The 26695-nt window shown below is 41.9% G+C and overlaps 1 protein-coding gene across 1 annotated transcript; it reads left to right on the forward strand.

The window, feature by feature from the left end:
- Positions 1–11838: 11838 nt before the first annotated feature.
- LOC110583072 (p53 apoptosis effector related to PMP22) lies at positions 11839–25737 on the forward strand. Its single transcript, XM_021693135.2, has 3 exons — positions 11839–12184; positions 22525–22665; positions 24249–25737. The coding sequence occupies exons 1-3, from the start codon at positions 11971–11973 to the stop codon at positions 24473–24475; spliced, it is 582 nt and encodes a 193-aa protein (XP_021548810.1). The 5' UTR covers positions 11839–11970; the 3' UTR covers positions 24476–25737.
- The last annotated feature ends 958 nt before the right edge of the window (positions 25738–26695 follow it).

The following is a 26695-nucleotide window of genomic DNA, read 5'->3' on the forward strand; positions in this document are numbered from 1 at the left end:
GAGCCAGGCTCCCACACTCCTGGCTCACATCACCTTGTCCCCGGGCACCTGTTTGCCAACCAGGAGGCGGGGGTGGGATGTGAGCTGGATGCCATCACCACATGTGCCCAGAGCCACTGTTCTCCCTTTGACCCTGCACTTCAGTGTGGGGCCCAGCCTGCTGAGCCATCATTTTCTGTCTTCACGGTGTTTGCAAATTTAGGTTTTGTTGGTCATCGTTGCCAGTGGACTGGGGTAGGGGCGTCCAGCTCACCCCGGTGCTTTTAACAGCTTAGGTCTCTAGAAGAAAGGTTAGGTGTCTCTATTTCTTCCTTTCAAAAGCCACTGGGCTTTGCTCATCATTTATATCCCAATCATCAGATATCAATGTATAGATATAAACATCTATTGAATGAATAAACAGTTCCTTTCTCTGGAATAAACCTTTTAGTACGTTTATTTATCTAGAACCTATCTTTCTTTTAAGGTGCATTTTGGTCCCACCTTCTGTGTGAACTGTTTCCTAAATTCTAAGAGTGGCTCCCAATAACCCTCACCTTTGGATAATCCTCCCCTCTGAGTGTGGGTGGAACCTGTGCTCTGTGATGGTATCACCTCATATGGCCAAGGACAGATGATCTGGGTGGGTGCAATCTAATCAGGGGAGCCCATTAAAACCCGAGTTTTCTCCAGCTGGCAGCAGAAGAAGTCAGAGAGACTCCAGGATTAAGAAGGTCTCCATGCACTGTGGCTTTGAAGATGGCTTTGAAAATGGAGGAGCCCCGGGAATAGCGAGGGGCCTGGCTGACAGCCAGCAAGAAAATGAGAACCTCAGAGGGACAGTCACAAAGAACCAAATTTTGCCGACAAGGTGAATGAGCTTGGCAGCCCGCTCTTCCCTCAAGCTCCATATACAAGCCTGGTTGGACTGGGCTGACTCCCTGATTTCACCTTGGGAGACCCTAAGTAGAGAAAAGTCTGAATATTAATGTGAGCCCTCCAGGACTTCAGAGCTTCGGATTTGTTGTTTAAAATCACTAAGTTTGTGGTAATTTGTTAAACAGCAACAGAAAACTCATATACCTGCTTACCCATAATTCTCCTTCTAGCTCTTCTCTGAATGCCTACTCAATAGATCTCCACTGAGCTATGCATCGCACACAATATATGAAATAGAAATACTTTGTTTTAGTAAGCCAGTGACAGATTTCTGGTTTGAGAAATTTAATAAATTAGTGATTATGTCATTTGCAAAGCTTATAGAAATATATCACATATCCTATATGATCTTGGCATATAGCTGGAGAATCCTAGAGGACTTAAAAAATCATTGAGATCTCAAATGGTAAAAATTAATTATGGGTTCTTCTGGATTTGTTTGGTGTTTCCAAACTACTTTATGAGTTACAAAATAGTTTACAAATGATGCAGCAATTTGCAGTTCAATCTCTTTTAAGAGGGTTGCTTTTTTACTTTTCCAAAGATGTAAAGCAGTGTTTCTTTTAAAATAGCTATGAGTTGGTCAAGCACTTTATCAGTTGGATTTGTGGCAACTAGAAAGAAATATAGACGCCCACCTCTGTTTCCCTTGAGTTTACAATTTAATTTGGAGGACAGCACATACTGGAATATACGTGAAAACAAGTAGCATTAAAAAGTATTTATGACTAAGTGCTCAGTGGAGATCTATTGAGTAGGCATTCAGAGAAGAGCTGGAAAGAGAATTATGGGTAAGTAGGTATATGAGTTTTCTGTTGCTGTATAACAAATTACCACAAACTTAGTGATTTTAAACAACAAATCCGAAGCTCTGAAGTCCTGGAGGGCTCACATTAATATTCAGACATTTCTCTACTTAGGGTCTCCCAAGGTGAAATCAGGGCAACAGGATGAGAGAAAGAATGAAGAGAAGAGACATCTTCACATGAGTCCAGTGAATGGAAACAGCGACAACAATATAATAATGGACAAGAAAAGTCATTTTGCTAAGCTCATCCCCAGAAAAATCAATCTGCAAATTTGTCAGAACAATTTGAAGTTACCCTTGTATTCTATTTAATATTCTATGTGAGTTCTAAGAGCCAACAGGCTTCTTTCAACACTCTCTAATTCAATGCTAATAAATTAATAATAAATATTAATTAATTAATAATTAAATAATCAATGAATAAATGAATAACCTTGGACTGCTGCTCCACGCCGTCTCTCTCTGCACCACAGAGAGAGCTGAGTCAGGTGCTGATTCCCTGAGCTGAAGAATGACTGTTTTGTCCTCAATAGAGATACTAAATATTACCTAATATTTATATATTTAAGAATATGTTTTTCTTTCTAATCTCTATCCTTATGGCAATCCAATTTATTATTTGGCAGTTATATTTCCAGAAATCAAGAGCTACGGAGTCTAGCAGGTTAAGTGGATGCTGTAGGAATAAAGAGAAGTACAATCCTTCCCCTGGAGGTTTTGCAGGTCAGTTGGAGAGATAACACAGGGACCTGTATGGAGGCCAGAGACAAGACCAAGTGGTCTCTGAGAAGCTAGTAGGGGCTGGGCTGAGGTGGTCTCACACAGTGGCTCAGTCATAAAAAGGAAAGAACTCACAGAAATCTCCAAATAAGACAAAATGTCCACATCAGCAACAGATTGAAATGTGTGAATTTTAAATACAAAAAAAATCTCTCCCAAACATTGATGGTTCCTTCAATTTGTTAAAGAAAGAAGTCTGTGTGATTTTTAATACGATTCTGTGCAGCCCGCGTTCAGGCTTTTTATCCCTTTCCCTATCTTGTGAGTGTATTTTTAAAAAGTGTATTTTAAAGCACATCTGACACACTGAGGTCTTTGCTGAAGATTTATTGGAAATTTTCCAGGCTGAAATAACCCTAGAATATACAATGTGCATTTTAGTGATGGTCCCAGGGGCACAATAAGCGTCTTTGTACTGGAATGCAGGTGGGGAGAGGGAGAGACGGAGCCTACTCTGCGGTTGGTTTGGAAAGATAAGTAGTCTTCAAATATAGACCAGTGATGGGATATGCTCTACAAATTTCAAATGTACCCCAATAGATTAAAGAATGTGCACACTAAATGTGAGTTTTAGGTGTTAATTGGGCAGACTCTGCAGCCCAGTGTCTGGGTTTGAGGCCTGTTCTTCCTAGCTGAGTTGTCCAGGAAAAGTCATTTAACTTCTCTGTGCCTCAGTTTCTTCATCTGTGATACAGCAGCAATAGTTCTCCATTGCTCATGGGACTGTGAGGATATGAGAAATTCATGGGTGCTTGAAGCAGGCACTGGTACATGGTAAGGTTTGGTTGCTATTATTATTACTCGCACGGTCAGTTGCCATTATTATTATTTGCACGGTGGTTAGGTGCTGAGACCTTAAGTCAAGAGAGTTGGCCTGGGCTTTAACCCAACTTGCTGGGTGATCTTAAACAATTCAAACTCTCTGTTTCAATATCTGTATTTGCTACGTAGATGTAATCATTGTATCCACCTCATAGGTTTGTTCTGAGAATAAAGTAATTCATACGTATCTTGTACAAAGAACAGTGCCACACACCTTGGAGTACTCAATAAACATTAGGGTTTATTATCTCTAATTGAGTCTTGGGCTCCAGATGACATGATTTGAGCTCAGTATTTCATTCTCTACTTATTCAATGACGTTCAAAGCTTGGAAGTGATGTTGAGATGTAACCACTTCTATAAAGAGTGTATGTTTAGGCTAACCCTTCATTAACTCTATTTCCTTGTTTGTTCCAAATGCTGTGCTTACCTAAGAAACCACTGATGCTGGAAGGGACATAGCACAGACGTGGTGCAAGTAGACTGGGGCTTGAATCTCCTTATTTACTAAAGAAGTCTGGACCAGAAACAAATTTGGAAATTTCCAGCGTAGTATCCAAGCCATGAGAATAGTGGCTAAGACAATTTACTTACTAGCTCAGTTTCAGTTTTTTTCATCTCTGCAATGGGCATAACGGTATTTAACTTGCAGATAGGAGAATTCAAAGAGATATCACATGTAACTTAGGCGAATCCTTGGGTCACAGCAATTTTGAACAAATGTTAGTTGCTCCTACCCACTGGAAGACTATAAATGAGTCCCTTTTGGGAAGTTGCCACACTGGCCCTAGGGAGGGGTGTGGCATTGGAATTTAGGTAGAATTAGGTGACAGAGAGCACCTGGGCCTGAAACCAGCCCTGTCTCCCACTCTTAATAAATGCGGCAACCGCTCCAGGGCCGAGAGTGCTGCCTCCCCTCTCTGCTCCCACAGCCCTGGGCACAGCCCTCCATTAGCCGGGCAGTCTGCGCGGGCATCAGCATCACTTGCTGGTGGCATCTTCCCCAAAACCTGAGCACTGAGCACTGAGCTATGGGGCCTGCCCTCCGTATTCCTACACTATTTCCCGGCACGGTGCTATGTGCATGAGAGAAACTCAATAAATGCTTCCTGGAGAAACGAATGTGATAAGCAGTGCAATGCAGGAATATAAAAATCCAAATGGGGAAATAATCAAAAGTAGCAAAGGGAAGACAGGTCAGGTATTAAGTGCTTGTTAGTGGCCAGTGTAAATGGCAATGTGTGTTAGCAGAATACTCATATTTTACCTATCGAGTGAAAAAAAAAAAAACCAGGATAGAAAGTTATAGTGTGGAATCCTAATCTTCTAAAAACATATGTATATATAATATACTGTATACGCATGTATATGTAGGAGTGTGTCCATGTAGAAAAAGAGAGTAGAAGTAGAAAGAAATGTGTAAAAATATTAACTGTGTTTCTCTCTGAGTAGGTGACAGCGCTAGGAGGATTTAACATTTTCTTTCTTTCATTTTCAATAATTAAAAATTGTATCAGAGTTTGATCAGAAGAGGGAGGCACTCCAATTCTTCTAACAGGTGTAGGCAGGGGCCAACCAGCTGCTGAAGGCCCCAGCAAGCAGGGCACGTTTCATTCCAAGTGCCATGGGCATCGCTGTTTTGTTAAAACCTTACGGAGGAAAGTGATCTGTATCTTTCAACATCTCTCTGGCTGCTCTAAGAGGATAAGAATGGACATCAGAAAATCAATGAGGAAGCTATTACAGTAGTCCAGGTGAGAAAAGGTGGTGGCTTGGAGTAGGGTAGTGATAATGAACTTGCAAAAGCCGCATGGATTTGAGGTACATTTTTGCAGGTGGCAGCTGAAGATTTTCTGATGGGTTGGATGTGGAGCAAGCGGGTAGAGGATGGCTTCTAAGAAGCTAGAAGATGCTGGTACCATTTATTAATATGGGTAAGACAAAGAAGGAGGTAGAAGACACTTTGGGGATGAAAGAGCTCAGTTTGGGCTGTTTTATGTTTGATATTATCTGTGAGACATTCAACTTGAAGTTCAGAAGAGAGGTCTGGCCCAGAAATAAACTTGGAAGTTTCCAGCATAGTATCTAAGCTAGAAGTAGCTGAGGTCATCTAAAGAGAGAATGCAGAGGGAGAATAAGGTGGCCGGGACCAAATCCTGATGAACCCCACTGGTTCAACCACAGGTGCTAGGGTAGAAGCCTGTGACAGGGTGGGAAGAAACCAGAAGAATACACACTGCTAGGAGCCAAGGGAGGATCTCAGCTATTGGAGCACACTGGGAAAAAGTCTAAAACAAAAGGTCAAAATGTTAGCAGCAATTGACTCTGATTGAAAAGAAAGAAGCAATTGTCTATGGGTGATGTACTCTTTATACTTTCTGTCTCCCTCAGATTTTCTGAAATAATACATTTATAATCACAACAGAACAATAACATTTTAAATAAATAAAAAGGCTTTATTTCTGAATATCAAAAACTTATTTTTAAAACTTAAAGATTAATGATTGATTATGGGGTTTTTGCATTTAATTTTATATGAGGAATAGACTGATATTGGGGTTTCATATTTATTTTTTTGTATGAGAAAAATGATATACTAAACAATATAGAGGCATTTAAAAATTATTTTTTAGAAAGGTTTCAGATTTATAGAAAACTTGTGATAGTACAGAATTCCCTTAAACCCCTGTACCTAGTGTTGCCTATTATTGACATCTTACACTAGTAGAGTACATTTCTGTAGTTAGGAAACCGATATGGACACGTTGTTATTATATTATTATGTCTAAAGTATAGAAACATTTTAAAAAATCATACTATATGGCTATTAGTTTTTCTATGGATATTTGATCCATTTTAAGTCTTGCAAATGCTTATGCTAAAAACAGTATTCTACTGCCATCTACTGTTCCAAATAAGTATATATTTTTCAATTTTGAGTCCGAGTTTTTTTCATTTATCTATACTTTCATAGTATTTTAGAGCTACAGGTTTCCTTGAAGTTTATTTTTTAGCCACTTTAACAAATAAATGAATATACTAAAGTTCAGAGAAGCCGAGTCTCATAGCTACTGACAAAACCATCCCTCCCTCCCTCCATCCATTCATCCATTCATATATTTGTCAATTAATTAACACCTGCATTAGGAAAGGTGCTGGGGATACAAAGACAGATAAGGCATGGTTACTTTCTTCAAGGATCTTACTGTCTAATGGAAACACAAAAAAGATTACTATAAAATGAAGTGATTACTACACATGGTTCCCGTGTTCTGGGAGCAGAGAAAGAGCACATAGTTACCTTAGATTGGAGGTGGGGCTAGAGGGAACATGCCAAGATTCAGGGAAGCTTTCTGGAGGCCATGGGGTCTGAAGCAGATCTTTAAAGATCAGTAGTAAATAACTAGGGGGATGGGGAGGGGGCTAGGAAGAAAGATATTCCAGAAATAACATCAGGAATAAAGGCAAATATGGTATCACGAATGTGAGAAAGAAAAAGACTGGACTAAATCATCCAGGGAGAATGTGAACAGTAGAAGAGAATGAGAAGGACAGTCAGAAAGGTAAGAAGTGCGAGCACCATGGCAGAGGGAGGTGTGGGTTTCCAGGAGGAAGTCATCAGCAATGTTGAGTACTCTGATATTTTTATTAAGAGCTGTTTTAATGTAGTGGCAGGAGCAGAATCAGACTGTGATAGGTTGGGGAGAACCTAAAAGATGAGAAGGAAAGCAGAGGGGACAGATGAGGTTGGAGAGGCAAATGGGCCAGGCCACAGAAGAATTTGTGTGTCACTTTTAGGAATCTCATTCTTGATAGTAGAGGCAATGAAGAATCAGTAAGGGGTGCATCATGGAGAGTGTCAGATTCAGATCTGCATCTAGCTGGATCATATTAGTGGTCTTGTGGAAGATGGATTAGGGAGAGGGGAGTGTTCAGACTGGAGGGGGGAGAGCAGTGAGGGGCAGCTGTGGCAGTGAAGGCCAGTGACCTGGGGCAGGCGGAGGAGGGGCAGAGTGTGCACAGCAGAAATACCTGGGAGCTAAGGTAGCTGGCAAAACTTTAAATTGCTGGATTTAAATTGGATAAAAAGGATGATCTTGAAGTTTTAATTTTGGTGACCAAGATGATGGAGGTGGTATGGGGGCTACAGGAAGAAGATAATGGTGTAGAAGAGAGAGCAGTTGGAACTCTGTCCGGGTTGATGCTAAAGCGGTTGGGGGAGAATCCAGGCGGGGCCACCTTTGGCAGTTGGATACAACATTCTGAAGCACAGAGGAAAAGTGTGTATATTTGCAAGTCATGAATATATAGATAGGGGTTGAAATCATCAAAGTGGATGATGCAACACACAAAAAAAATGAACAGAAGAGTGATATGGGAAAGAATCCCAGAGAATCCACCACTGGGTGAGGGCGGGGGTCAGAGGAGGGCGAGCATGTTATGGAGAGCGGGAAGGGATGGGTGCAGAGGTTCATGGAGACCCAGTGAAAGAGAAAGAAAAAGCCAGTCCCTTGCAGTTGGTTACTGTTTTGGCAGCCAATAGCTAGGCCGTGATAATCCAATGCTGAGCATGAGTAACTTCACAGAATATTAACATCAGACAAGGTTACTGTGTCATTGTGATAGAACAGAACAAAAACAAGACCACTCCATAATCATACCTGAACACAGAAAGAAAAAAAAAAAAACACCATGTAACTACAAAATAAGATATCACTCTTCCTGACATAACTCAGAACAAAACACCCACATCCCTGAACCCTTTCTAAAATCACCTGACATAACCCTAATCTTGTGACTAGGCTCTCCTAACATCCTCTCTCTAGGAAATCCCCAGAGTTCCCCGGGGTGTGCCGTGTGCTATGCTGCAGAGTGAATAAATCTAACTCTATTTGACTATAGGTGTGTTTCTTTTTTTAAAAAACATTTTATTTATTTATTTGACAGAGAGAGAGCACAAGCAGGGGGAGCTGCAGACAGAGGGAAAGGGAGAAGCAGGCCCCCTGCAGAGCAGGGAGCCCCACACGGGGCTCGATCTCAGGACCCTGAGATCATGACTTGAGCCGAAGGCATCCTCTTACCTGACTGAGCCACCCAGGGGCCCCAGTATTGGTGTGTTTCTGATGATTTTTGAGCACTGGGCTTTAACAACTTTATAGAAGCCAAAAGAGGGCGCCTGGGTGGCTCAGTTGGTTAAGCGACTGCCTTCGGCTCAGGTCATGATCCTGGAGTCCTGGGATCGAGTCCCACATCGGGCTCCCTGCTCGGCGGGGAGTCTGCTTCTCCCTCTGACCCTCCCCCCCATGCTCTCTCTCATTCTCTCTCTCTCTCTCAAATAAATAAATAAAATCTTTAAAAAAAAAAAAAGAAGCCAAAAGAGTAGAAAGTTTTATGGAGGAAGACATCACAGTATCTAGTGGAATGAAGAGGCCAATGATGTCCATTGAATTCGGCAAATATGAGCTTAGACTTTTGTGAGAATAGCTTTGGTAGGATACTGGGGGTAAATGCAGGGGTGTGCTTTTACTAGCTTGGGAGAGATAATTATGTATATTTCTTTCCAATTCCGCGTTCAGTGACATCAGGTGGTAGCTGGAAATCAGCCTTGGGAGACTTTTACACGATAGAAATTGGCAAATGCTACAAATCAAGGATTTTGGAGGGTCAGGAAGTTGGTAAACATTTACCATCACACCACTGGGTAGACCAGACAGGAAGGAATAGGAGGGGAGAGAGTCGAGGCAATTAGAAGTCTGCAGGGACAGGGGAGGAGAGAGATGCCACAAGAATTAGCGGTGAAACACAGGGTCGGTGAGAAGTCGACTTCCGACTGCCTCATTTCCTGTCCCGTGCTCATTCTACCTGCACAGTGATTGCTTTGGTTTACTAGTGAGAGCATGGCAGCCTAAATGGGACCATTTCATTACAGCTCGGGAGAGAATTGGTGGTGGGTTGGATGTTTACAAAGGCAGAGAAAAGGGGAGAAAGAAGGAAACTTTTGGAGGAATATTTTCCAAAGTCTTACAAATGGTTATTACGATGACTAGCACCCGCTCTGGAGACAAACGGCCCAGGCTTTTGTGTGATGTGTGTGGGTTTGCCACTCAGGGACCGTGTGGTTTTGAGCAAGTTACTGAACTTTATGCCCCAGTCTTCTCATCTATATGAAGATGATAATAGTACATACCTCATTTGTGATATTTATTGCTTTTATAACCATAAAAATCCAAATTTATAAAAATAGAAACCTTTTTCTGATACACTTTACATCGTCAGGCACTCTTGTGATCCCTAGATTATCCAGCAGGAGGAACTACTGAGTTGCCTACTCGCCACTCTAATCCATCACTTCACTAATAGGGCGAGGAGGAATGATTGCATTGTTTGAGAAAACTTAATGATCTACAGTTGGTATTCTTGAAAGAATCTGTTCGTTATAAACATGCAAATCCCCCTTTCTAATCTTAGTAAAGTGGGAAACTCGTGTGAAAATTGTCACTATCACCCCTTTTATTGTGGTTTACTATGTGCCAGCGCTATTCTGCATGCTTTACGTATATTAGCTCTTTTAATACTCATTACAACACTAAGGGGTGAGCACTACCCATTTTAGAGATAAGGAAGTTGAGGCACAAAGAAGCTAAGCGTCCCAATGTTACACAGCTGGTATGAGAAAGGATCTGAACCTGAGCTATCTGGTTCTACAGTCTGTGAGATATGTATTCGGCACATTCTCGTTAGAACCCAACCAGGGTGGGTTTAGTCTCTTCCAGAAATTCTGAAGAGCTACTTTCCTTGCTTTCACCTCAATATGAATGAGCTCTTTTCCTCAAATCTATTGGAACAAGAAAAAGAAGGTATATCTAGTCCAAAATCCTTTAGAGATATTAAGACCCATGAAACTCTGATTTTTGTCTGAAACCACTTTGCTCCTGATCAGTACTCTATTTATCTGTAAGAATGTGATTTTTTTCTCTCACAAATATATTATAGACACAGCTAATTAAACAAGTATTTACATTACTTTTGAAAACCCTGAGAGCATATTTTCTTTATACACTCTACACCGTATGCAGTTAACTCTTGGCAGAAGCCGCCCCCCCCATTCTATTCTTTCAAAGTGAAAATATTTGCCTCTAAGGAAAATATGTGAACGTGGTTTATGCAAAATTAAGGCTGGAGATATTTTTTCATGTGGCTTCAAACATTAACTTTCTCGGCACTTTTATTGTATTAGTTCCCCAAAATTGCCAGAGAACTGCATAAGACAAAATAGTATTCTTTTTCTATTGAGAGTACCAAACGGAATTACAGAGAACTAAATTTTAAACATTGCTAAATATTCCCCCCTTCTTTTATATTAAATTGGTGGGAAAAGCAAGGGATTCAAAGGAGATCTGTGAAGGTACAAGGTAAGATGTGACCCCCCCCATTAAAAAAAAAAAAAAAGGATGTGACCCTCATTGACTGTTTTTCATGATTTGCCCAAGGCCACCCTGGAGCCTGATGCTGAGAATTTGTTTCTCCTCAGTGCCACTCCCAGCTGCCACCCCACCCCCTCACTTGAGTCATGGTGGTGACAGAAGCAGGGCCAGGACACTGGAGGTGGGGTTTTAGGTGCTGGTTGCATGTTGATATACGGTTTTTATTTGGAGAAACCTCAAAATAGTAAATGAAAAGAGTAGATTACTGGGCTTAAATTGGGACAGATTTGTGACAGGGAGTGGACTGCCGCACAGGGGACCTGAAGATATCCGGGAAGCCAGATGAAGCTCTCCCAAGACCGAAGTGAGCATCTGCTAAATTCAGTGTGTTCATGCATTAAATGTGTATTGAGCTCCCCCCAAGACCCAGACACAGTGCTAGACACTAGGTATACTCAGATAAATAAAACATGGCCTCTGCCGGCAAAGAGCTCCAGACCCAGCAGGATAGGCGGGTACTTAAGCAGATAAGAGTATGAAGTAAGCCACCGTACAAGGTACAAAGGTGGAGCCCAGGAGGAAATGGCCACCTCTGCCTAGGAGGGTCAGGGACGGGCTCCTGGGTTGCGCACACACGTTCAAACGCAGTGCAACACTGACCCACAGGTACAACATGAACACCCACCCCAAACTGCTTGAAACTCAAATATGGGATTGTTGAAAGTCAGACCATTATCGGACAGCAGGGATTAAATATTTAGCAGGTCTGCGCGGATTAAAACGTGCACCCGGTGAGGCACTGAGAACCACATGCAGCGTGAGAGGCTCCAGGACGCGGGAAATGAGGCAGTGGCGAGGCGAGGAGGCGCGCGTGGCTGCAGCCGGGCCCCCGAGCCCCCAGGCCCTCTTCCCAGGCCGGGCGCCGGCTCCCCGCGGCTCCAGGCCCGGGCCGGGCGGGTTAGGCTCGCCCACGCCCCGTGTAACCCGAGCCCGGCCCCGCCTCTCCCCGCGCGCACCCCGGGGGCCGGCCGGGCAGGTCGGGGCGGCGCGCCGTGAGTCACCGGAATCTAGGTGGGGCCCGGGCGCCCCGAGCCGCGTCCTCCTGGGAGCCGCCTCCCCGCGGCCTCTTCCCTTTTGTCGCGCTGCCCGCGCTCGCGGGCCACTGTCCGCGGCGTCCGAGCCCCGCGCGCTCCTCTCCTCCGCGCCGCCACCGTCGAGATGCTGCGCTGCGGCCTGGCCTGCGAGCGCTGCAGGTGGATCCTGCCCCTGCTGCTGCTCAGCGCCATCGCCTTCGACATTATCGCGCTGGCCGGTCGCGGCTGGCTGCAGTCGAGCGGGCACATCCAGACGTCCTCGCTGTGGTGGCGATGCTTCCATGAGGGCGGCGGCAGCGGGTCCCACGAGGAGGGCTGCCAGAGCCTCATGGAGTATGGTGAGTGCCGCCGCCTCCGGGAAGACCTCCGGGCTGTGGCTGGGCGTGCGCGGCCTTCGGAAACCGTCCTAAGTGAAGGGACTGAACTGGGGCAGAGGTAGTGAGCGATGGGGTGGGGTGGGGTTGGGGGAAGTCTGTTTAGAGCTTAGGTTTAGGCATCCGACCTGAACAAAAGAAAGCATTAGCGGCTTTGAGTGGCCAGAACCAGGCCCAATGCTGGGCGAAAACGGACCTAGTTTAAACTATGTTTCGTGTAGCGTTTGTCGGTTACATGCAAAAGGTGATTTTCAGCCACTGAAAAGGTTTAGATGAGGAAATATAATGAACAAAGTGTATTTTCTTGGAGACCTACTGAAATCTCTTACCACTGCCCCTCCTCCTGTGATTCTTGGTAAGATTAAAATATAAATATTAAAATATGTGCCTTCCCCAAGGTCGGTGTATTCGTTTAACTGGGACTAAGTGAAAGCAACTCTTCTTCCATTGAAAAAGCCCTTTCCGTCAAAGTTTTAGCAGTTATGATTTCAATAGGGATGGCAGTATATTTTAAGCAGCAGGCTAGTTTTGTTAGCTTTTGTTTTAGGGGATGTCTTTTTGACTTAAATCCGGCATTGTTTAGAAAACTTACTTATTCTAATCTGATTTGAAATCTACGCAGCAAACTCATCTTCTACGCCAGCAAAATGAAGCAGAGTTGACAAATTTAATATATTACAGATGGAATATTTTATTTTTTCCAGCATGGAGGCAGCCCGGGTGGGTGTTTTACTTAATATGCGGGACTGGAGAGGAGCCCAGTCCTGTCGGGGGCCACTCCTGCTTAGGGTAGTCCTGAAGAATAGCAGGGTTCTATTGTGATTAGCAGTGTGTGCCTGGGGTGCGGGATAGGAGGGGTTAAGTATGAGCATAATCCGAAACTTAAAGCTAAATGCTACTGAATGAGGCTTTAGCAACTGAGTTTAATAGTTTTAAACTCAGAAAGAAGGCTACCCTGCCTTTTTTTCATTCCCTGCTAGGACCATTGACTTGATTCTTTACACCGAAGTGCACCGAAGTGGCCCACGGCTTCCGAGCACACTGTTTATTTGTGGTTCTGGGGGCCCCCATCCGGAGCTTGGTGCTGTATCTTATCTACTATGGAACTGTATGGAAATTCCCACCATGAGTTTTCCCCGCAAAGGGAGGCATGGTCCTCATTAGCAGCTAATAAAATGTAAAGACTGCATGGAATTCCTGCTTTCCTTAAAGTCTGTGTTTTTCCTTTCTTAAAACAAACAGAGCGCCTGCCAGCATTTCAATTATCTCAGATCTTTTAGGTTTTAAAAGGGAATTAATTTCTTTGAAGTAACGTATCTGTATCTTTTAGTTAAAATGTACTGGAGCTCAGTGTCTTGTAGGGGAACTTAATAGGACTGCTTAAACAGGTGTGTCTTTAAGCAGACTTGATAATCATACTCAGAACAAAGGCTAGTACAGACACAAAGAGCAGTCTGCAGTCCCCCTCATGTGCAGTCAGGTTAGTGCAGCACAGGAGGAGAGGTGCTGGTAGAACCCCCAGCAGCAGCACTATCCCTGGGACGTGATCTGGCCTGCAAGACTCTGGCTGTGACTACAGCCCTCTTGGGAAACTCACACAATGCAGTTTTTATTTTTCTTGACTTGCAAGGTGAGCTCACCTTCGTAGGGTGTGGTGCCTCCCGCCTCACAATGGTACAGTGCTTTGTATATGGAAGGGAATAAGCAGGTTTTGTTGGTTTAATTTTTTAATTAGAAGTCTAAAGCATAAACTCTTTTAATTGTAAAGACACCACTGATCTGGTGTATAAACTATGTTTCAAGTTGATGTAGAAATTGGTCTTTGGCAAAGTTCAGTTTTCCAAGTAAAAAAAAAAAATCTATTACTACCTTTATGATGCAGCAAGACTGATTTTCGTAAGTGGGTGGTGGCTTTAACATCCCAGTTAAGTTATTCCTATGACCTTTGCAAAGATAAGTAAGTGCCAATAAAGTGTTAGATGCAGCTTTTGTGCAAGACCTAGAATCAAATCATGAATCCAGGATCCACTGTCATTAGGTGTCCATGGGAAGAAGAATATAGATGTGAGCTCCCCGAAGAGAGGTCCATCTCAGGCTCCTGTGGTCAGAGATGAGTTGGAGTGTTTATTATACTTTCACTTCATTTTGTGCCATGGGCTGTTGGCTAGTTTTGCTTCACAAATATCGAAATTGTGGATTCCTACAATGTAGGGTGATTTTCTAGGCATCTCTAACTCTGGAGATTTTCAGATAACCTCAGTAAGGCTTTGTGGAAAACAATATGTTTACAGGAGGTCTCTCTAAAGGGTTTACGGTTTACACACACTCCCAGATATGTATAAACCCAACAAGGGGTAAGGTGGATGACTCTAATTAAAATGATATCTTAATATAGGGGATTGAGAGTATATATATATCCCTCTTTAAAAACTTCTTGCTATGTTCTAGAGTGTAAACGTTGTGATTTACATTGTAACTATTAAGAAAGTATACCTTCTTATTACAAAGTGCTTGACCATCTCTTTCTATTAATTAATACTCATAACATTAGTATGTTCGTTTTGATATTAAAAACACATTATTCCTGGCAAGTCTTGGCAATAATGCTAATAAGAGAGACGTCTTTATAAAGGGAAATATTTCCTTAGAACTATGTAAAATGCAGATTATACTACCCATTAGAACTATGTAAAATGCAGAATATTATATTCCCCATGGTTATCGATGGTTTTTTAAAGAACTTCAGATTGCTACATCACCTCATTTTTCCTCATAAATGAACTAAATTATACACTGAATATTTGCTTTTACATGATATTAACAACTAAAGAAATACCCAGCTTCACAAATACTCATTTAATTTTTAAACAAAGTCATGAGCATGTAGAGCATGGAGAGAATCTCACATTTATATTTGTCCAAACAGGAAGAGAACATTGAAATGATCGGTCAAATTTCACCTACAAACAAAATGCAAAATTGCATTTGCATGCATGTTCACATATACTGTTTTTGTTCTGCCGGCACCCTTTCTTCCCCAGTTTTAGGAAAAAAGTACATCAGAAGGATATTTTAAATATCAATGATAGAGATTTCAAATCCCAAGCAGGTGCCTACTTGTCAGGGTGGAAACTAATTGTGATGAGTGAATGGCAGTGGGGACCCAGTGCAGCCAAATCAGAGTGCCTGCTTCAGCTCTGAACTCAGAAGTACAGAGCTTCCTTTTTACCAGATGCCTTTGAATACTGCACAGTGCATTGAATGTGTTGTTTTGGGGTTTTTTGTTTTTTTGTTTTGTTTTGTTTTTACATGAAATCAGTCTCGGGTAAGTCCAGGAATCAGAGTATTATATGAAATATTTTTAGATCATTTAGCCCTATGGTTCTTTTTTTAAAAAATTTTTTTATTGTTATGTTAATCCCCATACATTATTTCATTAGTTTTAGATGTAGTGTTCCATGATTCATCATTTGTGCATAACACCCAGTGCTCCATGCAGAACGTGCCCTCCTTAATACCCATCACCAGGCTAACCCATCCCCCCACCCCCTCCCCTCTAGAACCCTCAGTTTGTTTTTCAGAGTCCATCCTCTCTCATGGTTCGTCTACCCCTCCGATAGCCCTATGGTTCTTAACTGTACAAGAAATGAGAAAGATAAGTACCAAGTGAATAGGTTTACATCAGGCTAAATTCAACTCAAAGGACTTCATGTTGAGATTGGCTCTTGAGGCTCTTTGGGGGGGAGGGGGGGGAGGTATTGCAATGTCATTATTTTATGGAATTAGGCATTCATGGATAGATTATTTGTGGGTGGGTGTTCATGGTTTTACACAGCAAAATAAAAAGTTGGCCACTCAATTGGTCATAGCTAAAAATATATATATGTGTGTATTGATTTTTAAAATCCAGACGTGTGGGAACCAGTGATTGGCCCACTTGCTGGACTTAGCAGGAACTGCCCGGGAGCCTCACTCCCTTTTGAGTGACCTAACTTGTTTTCTCCCTGCTAGCGGACACAGACTCCCAGGCTATAATAGAAGGGCTTTCACCAAAGCCTGTGCTCATCAACACCCCCCGTGACGAGCTAAGCCTCTTCCCTTTGTTCCGCATCTTAATTCGGTTCCCTGGATGCTGCTATTTGTCTAAAAGTACTTGTCTTATACTGATGGAGAGCAAGTATGCTTCCATGTAAATTAGACTTCCCTGCCTTTTTCATCTGACAGACTTTCAAGTCTGTGAGGATAGCTCCCCGATTCCCCGCTAGCTATCTGAGTTCAGGGTACAAATACCCATGTCCACATCTTCCTGGGTGGGATGGTTTCCCCACTGAGACTTTAAAACAAGACTGTAAATAGGTAACGTATCAGGGTTCTATAAAAACCCAGCGGTAAGTAGTTACCATCAGGCTCAGTTTCAGGAGAAAATGTGGAGTATGTAAAGAATCTCACACTGACTGGATGCCATCCCATGTGACCCTGACCTTGCTTTACTGCCTTCTAAAGCTTCTGCAAAATCGCTTCTTCCAACGTAGAGCTTTTTGGAGGCCTGTGACGAGTTGTCCTCTACATTTTTGCTACTCAACGTGTCCAGACCAGCGGCATCCGCATTTTCTGGGAGGTTATTGGACACTCGGTGTCTCAGGCCCCACCTGCTGAAGCAGAATCTGCATTTTCACGAGATCGCCAGGTGATTTGTAAGCACTTTCTGGTTTCAGAGGCGTTGGCCTATGTTCCTGCAGATCACCTCCTCATTGGACACACCCCAGTCTTTTTGAATATATATTCCACCCATGTGTATCTTTATTTGTAGATACGATCTTTTAAATTTTTTCAGCCATGATTTTATCCAGTTTTCAGTTCTATGACATAAAGAGTCTTACATAAAGAACACTATACAAACAGTATGAGATCTGACAAAATCTCAGATTTACTAGCTAAGGCCTTCGTACTATTAATAGATGAATCTGTTGTTCTGGAAAGGGACCCTACTCGAATTGGGTGGCAGGTTGGTGTCTGCAGGGTGCTGAGTAAGGGGCTAGGCCAGCCAGTTTTGGTCAGTATTTGGGGCCCACATGTAAAACTACTGAAGAATGCAGCATATCCAGTAAAAGAAAAACTAACTTTAGAGGAATAGTTAGTGACAGTCTGCAAAACATTACCCACAATACTAAAAATATTAGTAGTGCTCTCGTCTTACAAAGATGTTTTTTTTTTTCTTCCCACAAGCTTCAGTTTGCTTTATGGTTTCTCTCTTGGCATTCAAGGTATTTATTTATTTTTGCTATCTATCTATCTATCTATCTATCTATCATCTATCTATTTTGCTCCTTTCTTATCAGTTGACCTCACTGGTCTTTTCCTAGCTGTATTTGCCTTGTAACATTCTATTTTCACATGTCGTCACTGGAAAAAAGATACAGCATTTTTCTCATACAAAAAAACTTAAAAGCGTTTCCTAGGAAAAACTCAGAATTTCATTAGTGACCATTCGTGTTGATTTAATGTTGCATCTTTGCAAGTGATGGCAAAATTAGGTAAGCTGTTCTTCATCCAAATGGATCTTTAATGAATCTTATTTACAAGTGGATTTATAAGGCTGCTGGTTTCTTTGATAGTAGGAGCTTCTCCAAGTGGCACTTAGAAAATAAATTTAGGACATAATAGATCATATATAACACCAAATTCATCTTCCCTTAAGGAGACAGAACAAACAGAAACCATTCCTGCTCAGAAACACGGCATCTGTTTACCTGGAGTAGTGCATGATTTGTGTTCTCGGTTCAGAGAGTGCTAACTGACGGCGCGAGAACCCTCCCTGCTATCACAAACCACAATTAGAAAAGGCAATACAATTTTGTGTGTAAAATAATAATGGAGGACAGACTTGTGAAGTGCCAAGGGCCATCTGTCTGTTCAATCGTGGAAGAAGTAGTAGGGTAAGTTTTTTAAAAATTGGTGTTTTTCCGTTGGGGTTGGTAGATATGGTATACTTTAGACCATGGTATAGTATAAAAATATAAATAGTTCCCCAAAGGGTTGGGTAAATTTGTAGGTATTAGGTTCATTCTGGGTAACTAGGTGAGACCAAAGGTACTTGGGGCACAGATTTACCTTAACTTTTCAAAATGTATGTCATGGGGATTTGCCATCTCAAAAGTCTACACGGCTTTCAGTCCCCTTCTCGGACAGAATATCGGGCTGGGCTGACCCTGCTAAGACCCGGGAGGGTCCCTCTCATCATTTTATAGCAACATAGTCATTGATATGAGAAGGCAGGTTGTCTTACTCGTTATTCATCAGCCAGATCTTCAAAACCGTGCCAAGATTTGGGTCTTCAGTGGTAGTTAAGTGATTCAGTGTGGGCGTTTCCATGCTGTAGGAGCAGGTTACACATGTTCTACTTCCAGAGAAGCTTTTCTCTGGAAAAGATGACACTTAATTTGCCATTTTGATTTTCTTTAGACTCAGCATTTTAAGTAAACAAACCGTGAGTGAATTATTTCACATAGCATGGGCCAAGTGCTTAAAATGGGCTGTGTTTATATTTGTGCTCACCGGTTGGCTTCAGGTTAGGTGAACCGGCTTGCCGTTTTCTCAACTCCTTTCAAGTACTTGAAACTCAGTGTAAATTACACCTCAGCTATTATGTTAGAGGAAGTAGTAATAGCAATAATCTGTATTCATCTTCCCCAAATAAATAGGAATAATGTTACTCTTCATAGCGACATCATACATGACTTATTTAGCTCTACTTATAAAACCTTAATCTATGACTGTCAAAATTTGGTTATCAAAATATGTTCTTTGTTAGGAAGTTTTATTATCGAAAATTCACATTCGGCCATGCAGTTTTCCCCTACGTTTGCATTCCTCTGCATGCAGTTTTGAACCTCTGAACTCAAAAGGAAAAATCAGTATCTGCTTCTTTGAATTAATAATTGGATTTAATTGAATATAATCATTGGCAGTAACCATAAACATCTATAGAAATGTGACTGTAATTGACAGTGGGTCACATCCAGAAAATTATATGCTCTTGTTTTTGGCAGTGCTGCATCTGTTTTTATAAGGAGATTAATCATCTCTCTTAGTTCTCAAACTTTAGCATGGACGTAAGAAATGTCAGTAAGGTGCAGATTCCTGGGTACTACCGCTTGAGTTCTGATTCAGTGGGTCGGGAGGGAACCACAGGAATCTATATTTTTGATAAGCACCACTGATGATTTTGACACCATGGTCTTTGGGCTAGGCTTTGAGATGATCTGATTAATGTTCTTTCCAAAGCATGGTCCTGCTTCTCTTGCAAGTTCCTTTACTTGAAGGACAAGGCAAAAGTGAGAATGTTTCACATTCTGGCTTTATTCATTTCTATTTTAAAATAAAACATTTCTATTTTATCTTGCCCCTAAGGTCTCTTATTGATCTCCAGAAAGCACAAAATGATCTGAGGGAAGTAATGAAAATTATAAATATCAAATCAGACCCACTCATGCACTCTCAGCCTTGTCCTGCAGGGATACTAAGGCATAATTTGTGGGGAAACATGGTATTTCTGAGGCATATAAAAAATGTGTCTTCTCCTTAATAACCTATCATGCCCTAGTCATTCATAAACCTAGAGGAAGATCTGGGAGGAGCTTGGGGATTGGAGAAAGCAACAGGGGAACGTAGTTCAGGTTTGTCTATAACAGATGATGTAAACATGTGGTGGGTAACTGAGGAACAAGGATGTGATAGTGCAGAACTTTGCAAATATAGGAAGAAAACGGAAAATCTCGAGATTCCAGAGAAAAGTTCATAGGCATACACAAGTAACTTCTTGAACGGTGAAGGCTGGAGAATTCCTAGCTCCCTGACTTTTCACACAAGGGCTGTCATCCTCACACTTGTCTTGAAAGAAGGCATTTTTTGCCCCAGTTAGCCGCTGTGCAGATGACAGTGGCAGGGTAGAAATGAGGTCCGGCTGGCTTCAGAGTCCGGGTTACCTCTGCTCTTTGACACCTTTTACTCGGACCAGCCAAATGACCTATCCGGAAGGGAGGATGCAGGTGTCAGGCAAGCTGTGTTTGAGAAGGAGTAAAACCAGGGCGGTTTACTTTTACTTTTTTCGAGTGCAATACAGAGGAATAGGTCAAGAGCGCATGTTCGTCCATCAATGAATGAATGAATGGATAAATAAAATGTGGAAGATCTGTACAACAGAATATTTTTTGGTTATAAAAAGGGATGGAGTACTGGTACCTGCAAATATGGGTGAGCCTTGAAGCCATTATGCTAGGTGAGAGGAGACAGTCACAAAAGGCCACACAGTATGGATCCCATTTATTGGAAGTGTCCAGAATAAGCCAATTGGTAGAGACAGAAACTAGATTAATGGTTGCCGGAAGCTGGAGGAAAGGGAGAATGGCAAGTGACTGCTAATGGACGTGGGGCTTCTTCTGGGGGTGATGAAAATTTTGGAATTGTAAGTGGTGATGGTTGCACCACCCTGTGGATATAGTAGAGACCCCTGAATTGTACACTTTGAAAGAGTGAATTTTATGTAAATTATATATCTGAAAAGAATCCTGTTTTGGGTTTAGCCAGGCTGGAAATCAAACTCTGCCTGAACCACCTACCAACTGTGTGGCTATGGGCAGGTCATCTGAACTTTCAAAGCCTTAGTATATCCTTATTTCTAAAGAAATGATGATAAAGTTTTTTTTATTTTTAAGTTACCTCTACACCCAACGTGGGGCTCGAACTTACAACCCTGAGATCAAAAGTCCCATGCTCCACCAACTGAACCAGCCGGGTGCCCAACTAAAGAAATGATGATAGTATGAACCTTTAAAATGTATTGTGGGGCATCGGGGTGATTCAGTTGGTTAAGCATCTGACCCTGATTTAGGCTCAGGTCATGATCTCAGGGTCGTGAGATGGAGCCCTGCTTCAGGCTCCGCAGTGGGCGTGGAACCTCCTTAAGATTCTCTCTCCCCTCCTCCATCTGCTCCTCCCCCACCTCCCTCTCTTAAAAAAAAAAAAAAGAAGAGAACATTAAAAGTTATTGTGAAGATTTAGTGAACCTGATGCATGTCAAGTGCTTAGCGCAGTGCCTGACGAGCAATTCCATCATCAATGTTAGTTATGCCCTCTAGAAAGCAGGTTATATTGGAAGAGATTTTTGAAATCAGTGCAGGTTGCATATCGGGAATTACTGACTAGAATTGTTAGCCTGGGTATCCTGGCTCTCCCTATGGCCACAGGCTCAAGGTAGAACAACACAGGGCTGGAGGCGCCCATGTGGATTTTCAAGCCCAGAACTCAGTTTTCACTTCATCCTGATTGCTTTTAAGGCCCCTACCTATTATTAAGAAGTCTTGTGCTGTCAATTCTGAATACTTCAGAAGTGAAAATTTAGACAAACAATGGGATATGTTTGTACCTAAACTTGTTATAAAAATCACAGTTTCTTTATAATTAAATCATTTTAGTGCACCTCTCTGCCTAGTCGTAAGTACGTTTTCAAAGACTATTTTGGCACAGAACCAAACATTAATACGAAACAAAGCTCTTTTTAAAGGTATTTGAACCATTTCCTAAAGGGATTATAACTTAATTATTCAATACCAAAAGTGTTGTTTGTTATGGTTGTGTTATGTCAGAACTTGAGTGAACCTTCTATTTTATTTTGTTTATTTTTTAAAAGATTTTATTTATTTATTTGAGAGAACGCGTGCGAGAGCAAGAGAGCATGAGCAGGGGGAGGAGGGGCAGAGGGAGAGAACCTTTTAAATATACCTGTTTGTATGGCTTCTTTATTACATGAGGAACAGTTGAATGAATTTTTTTTTTAAAGATTTTATTTATTTATTTGAGAGAGAGGATGAGAGGAGAGAGAGAGCACATGAGAGGGGGGAGGGTCAGAGGGAGAAGCAGACTCCCTGCCGAGCAGGGAGCCCGATGCGGGACTCGATCCCGGGACTCCAGGATCATGACCTGAGCCGAAGGCAGTCGCTTAACCAACTGAGCCACCCAGGCGCCCAAGGAACAGTTGAATGAATTTTAACTTTCATTTCAGAGATAGAAACATTTGCCCCAAGTCTGAGGGGAGAGGGCATTACTGCAAGGAATATATCGTGCCCTCCATATGAATTGCCTATTCCTTCCTTGAGATATGGAGATGCTGAAGTACTGCCAAAAAGACTGTCCTTCCACCCAAATAAAGTAGTAGACAATAAAAAAAAAAAAAACTCCTGTTGATACTTTGATAGGTGATTTTAAAATTTGGCCTGTGTGTCTTATTAATTTCTTTTCTCTTACAGCGTGGGGAAGGGCAGCGGCTGCCATGCTCTTCTGTGGCTTTATCATCCTGGTGATCTGTTTCATCCTGTCCTTCTTTGCCCTCTGCGGACCCCAGATGCTCGTCTTTCTGAGAGTGATTGGAGGCCTCCTGGCCATGGCTGGTAAGACTAAGTCAGCGGTTCTTCATTTGTACCTTCAGTAGACATCACGATAGCACTGTCCAACCCGCAATCCTTGATAATTACACTTCCGGATCTGTTGTCAGAAAATGCGTCACCACGGGCAGAAGTAACAGAAACATGTGCTTTGAGGTCTAGGTCCCTTCCCTCCTGTGTCTCAGATGGTACCTCGTGTTTCCCATCCATGCTGCATGCTGCTGTCTCTTATAGGTGACCCCACATCCAGCGACACCCCTACCTTCAGGGACCAGGGCTGAGACAGGGCTGACTCGGTGCACTGTTTCCATAGTGGCCCCAGTGCTGGCCTCCTGAGAGACCCCTTGCTGAGGGGGCTGCAATGTCCCTGAGCCATTTTACTTATGGAAGGAGTGTTACAGTCTTATGATGTGGCGGGCCATAGAAAGGTTTTCTGCAGTGCGACAGGAGACCCTAGGAGGGGCCAGGCCCGGAACTGCCTTTTTGTATCATAGAGCTGATTCTGCGGGACGGGGGATTTAGTGATGCAGGTGGGTGTGGTCAGAATGAACATTTATTAATGGAATGCAAGAACTAGGGATCTAGGAGCACAGCCAGCAGGCACCGCTTGGTGTAGACTAGTGTCTTAATGTTACAGAGTGAAAATGTGTTCCTACCCTATGACATGGCAAAAGAATGCAGAACACAACACAGCATGTGTATGCTCATTATAGCTTCATGGAGTTACGCATGTTCACTGAAAAAGAATATAGAAGTCAATTTAATCAAGTTCTTATTTTTTTAAGTTGCTTGAAATGTTAATATGATTAATAGTAATTGTAAGAAGATGACTCTTACGCCAAAGAGTTTAGAAGTCTTCTCGACCTGTGTTTTCTTTCTTATCTCCTCCTTACACTTCCCCATGGCAGTAGGACTATTCCCCTCCTGTTTCTGTTCCCCCAGCCTGGAATGCTGTTCCCTCTGACCTCCATCTCTCCATTTCTATTTATTCCTCAGATTCCCACCTCCTCTTCAGGCTTTTCTGGTGTTTCTCTACGTTGATCATTCACATCACTGGCTTGTTGTTTCATTTAGTTACTCATTTATTAAATGAATATTCCAGTGGTGTGCTGTTAAATATCAGTATTGTCAAATATATGTACATGTGTGCATGCACACATGTGTAGGTATATATATTATTTTTGCCAGCCCTGAAAATATTAACTGTGTTTGGCACAGGAAATACCAAGATGAAAAGATACTCTTTTGTACCACCATGCTTTTGGCTGTACACCACCGTTTTGCACTCTATACTTAAGTAAATACAATGCTCACACAGGTCCTAAAGAGGGGTTCTCTAATTGCTTTCTGTCCGTGTTTCGTATATTCAGCATTCTTCTCAGTGCCAGGTCTCTCTGACATACAGGAGTCAATAATTTGTTTTGGCTCATGATGAATAGATCCCCCGCCAGTCTCTTTCATTAGCAGGAAGTAGATTTAACACTTATTTAACGGCAAAAACCAGCTGTGGAAGAGGGAGTTAATCTGTTGTCCCCGTGCATTCATTCATGTGTCCTATATTCACTTTGTGATGTTTTTCTTCCCTTTAGCTGTATTCCAGATCATCTCCCTGGTAATTTACCCTGTGAAATACACGCAGACCTTCAGCCTTCATGCCAACCCCGGTGTCACTTACATCTATAACTGGGCCTATGGTTTCGGGTGGGCGGCCACGATTATCCTGATCGGCTGTGCCTTCTTCTTCTGTTGCCTTCCCAACTATGAAGATGACCTTTTGGGCAATGCCAAGCCCAGGTACTTCTACACATCTGCCTAAGGTGGGGAGTGAGCAGAAGATTGCTGCTGCCAAGATGGATCCCAGAGCAAGAAACTGTCTTCTCCAGCATCCTTTGAACCCATTTTGTGGGCAGTGTTCCTGTCGTTAAACTAGTCAATGCTAAAATAATTTGGGAGAAAATATTTCTTAAATGGTGTTAAATGAATGGTGTTTCCAGTTTCATATTCATCTTTTATATATGTTTTGTAAACAAAACTTACTTCTTTTAACTAATGACCTCTAATATGCCAATATCCCCTTATATCTATTCATACCATTTATATGATATTTGTAAAAGAATATGAATATGAAGCTTAACCACTTCTCAAAAATGAGAAGCCTTCAAAGACTGGACTGACCTGGTCAAGTTTCTGGTTTTCCCAGATGGAATGGACTGGGTCTATTAAGAGCCGACAAGAAGAGAGAGATATTAGTAAAAATTGTCCGTGACCCAATATCCTAAAAGAAATGCAAAAAATAAATATTTTCCAAGCCTTCACCTATTTAAAGAAGTGAAATAGTGTCCTAAATGCATATCGTTTGTGAGAATTTCTCACTAATATCCTGATTTTTTTTGCGAGGCTTCACGTCTATTTGATATGGCATCTAGGAAAGTATTCTTTCATAGCCAAAGCCTGCTACAGGTATAATGCCTCCTTATGTAGTGAAACGTTAAGATGAACTTTTTTCTTTTAAAGTGGTTTACAGGGTTGGGGTGTGGGAAAATGCTATATTAATAAATCTGTACTCTTTTGTGTCTATATGATAAGGAACACAGTAGATGGATTGAAAGATGGGCTGGGTCTAATTCGTCCCGACCGATAAGCATGAATCGGTGGTTGAGTAAAGCGTCAGGAGCTCCATTCCTCTCAGAAAGTGACATTAAAACAGCCGAAGGAGAGGAATTGGCTTGAATTGTTCATCTCAGGTTTGACTGGGCTCTAATCATATAGACACAGCTTCTGGTAGATGGCAATTGTAAACAACACCTTAAATGTAGTTACAAACCTGGTCTTCCTTGGAAAAAGAGATATAAAATATCTGATATAAGACATACAACAGGAGAATTCAGGGATGTGAGATTTCTCTGAATAGCAAATAGAGGATATATCGCATTGACTATGATTATTATTTTTTTTACCATTTGTACTTACATAATGAAAACCAATTCATTTTATATATCAAATTATTATTTTGTAAGTTGCAGAATAAGCAATTACAGTTTTCATTATGAATTTTCCCCAATAAACCAGGTGTTCTAATCTTGTTTCTAGTTTGTAGTTTTTGGTCTTGCTTTTTTTCCTTTTTCAACTCTGGGGAAGGGAATTTTTAAAAGATGTTTTGAGTCGGGCAAAATAATAAGAACATCGGATAAAATGAAAAGTAGCTTTTTCTTAGTTTGAAGGGTCTTGCTTATTTTACATTGCTAATAACAATGTTTGAAGGGACTTTCATGGATTCTAGTAGTCTGCTCCCTGGACTTCTTCCTCAATGACCACTACCTGGCACACAGATCCCATTCAGCCTCTATCCAGTGCTGCCACCAGAGGGAAATGGACTAAGAGGCTTCTCATAGGTCCAGATGCCAGGGAATATTTGTGTGGTTTAGCTGAAGGTGCATTCTTCTCTCATCTTCCTGCCTCAGATGGGATCTTCTTCCACTCAGGTTTCTTCTTTTCTCCTTGTCCACATTCCCGTCTGATCATGGTTTTCCAGCATGCGTTGTAGGTTAATTCTCCCCTGGTGTGTGTGGAAATGTGAAGACGGCTTGTCGAGTGGCATGGTGGGAGACTGGAGATACTTCTTCTTAGTGCTTCTTTTGACCAGTTGGCTCTTGGCAGTCAATTTTTTTTCTGTGTTTTTCAAAATATGAGGTGAATGTTTTTCATCATAAATTTAGAAGAATGTAACCTGGGTGATTACACCAAAAATTTTTTAAAAATTTTGTGACAGGTAGAGGACTCAAAGTGATAATTAACCATGCTAAAAATGTCACCTTCGAAAATAATAGCACAGGTAACTCACAAAGGTAATGAGTAGCTAGACATTAAAAAACTAGAGCTCCCATCATACCTGAAAACAATTCTCAGATAAAAGTTTCTCTAAAGCAAGCACTCCTGTCTTCGGATTTTTCCCTGTCCGACTTTCTTCTTCCCCTCCTTAATAAGTTACACACTATATTCTAGTGATGCACATTTAGAAAAAATATGGTTTCCTGGG

This window comes from Neomonachus schauinslandi, chromosome 8, assembly GCF_002201575.2.
Source record: "Neomonachus schauinslandi chromosome 8, ASM220157v2, whole genome shotgun sequence".
NCBI lineage: Eukaryota > Metazoa > Chordata > Mammalia > Carnivora > Phocidae > Neomonachus > Neomonachus schauinslandi.

Bases quoted from the DNA above. Each gene is read 5' to 3' on its own strand.
- LOC110583072 (XM_021693135.2), top strand. From the start codon at position 11,971: ATGCTGCGCTGCGGCCTGGCCTGCGAGCGCTGCAGGTGGATCCTGCCC. The intron at 12,185-22,524 runs GTGAGTGCCGCC...TTTCTCTTACAG, and splicing joins CCAGAGCCTCATGGAGTATG to CGTGGGGAAGGGCAGCGGCT. The intron at 22,666-24,248 runs GTAAGACTAAGT...TCTTCCCTTTAG, and splicing joins AGGCCTCCTGGCCATGGCTG to CTGTATTCCAGATCATCTCC.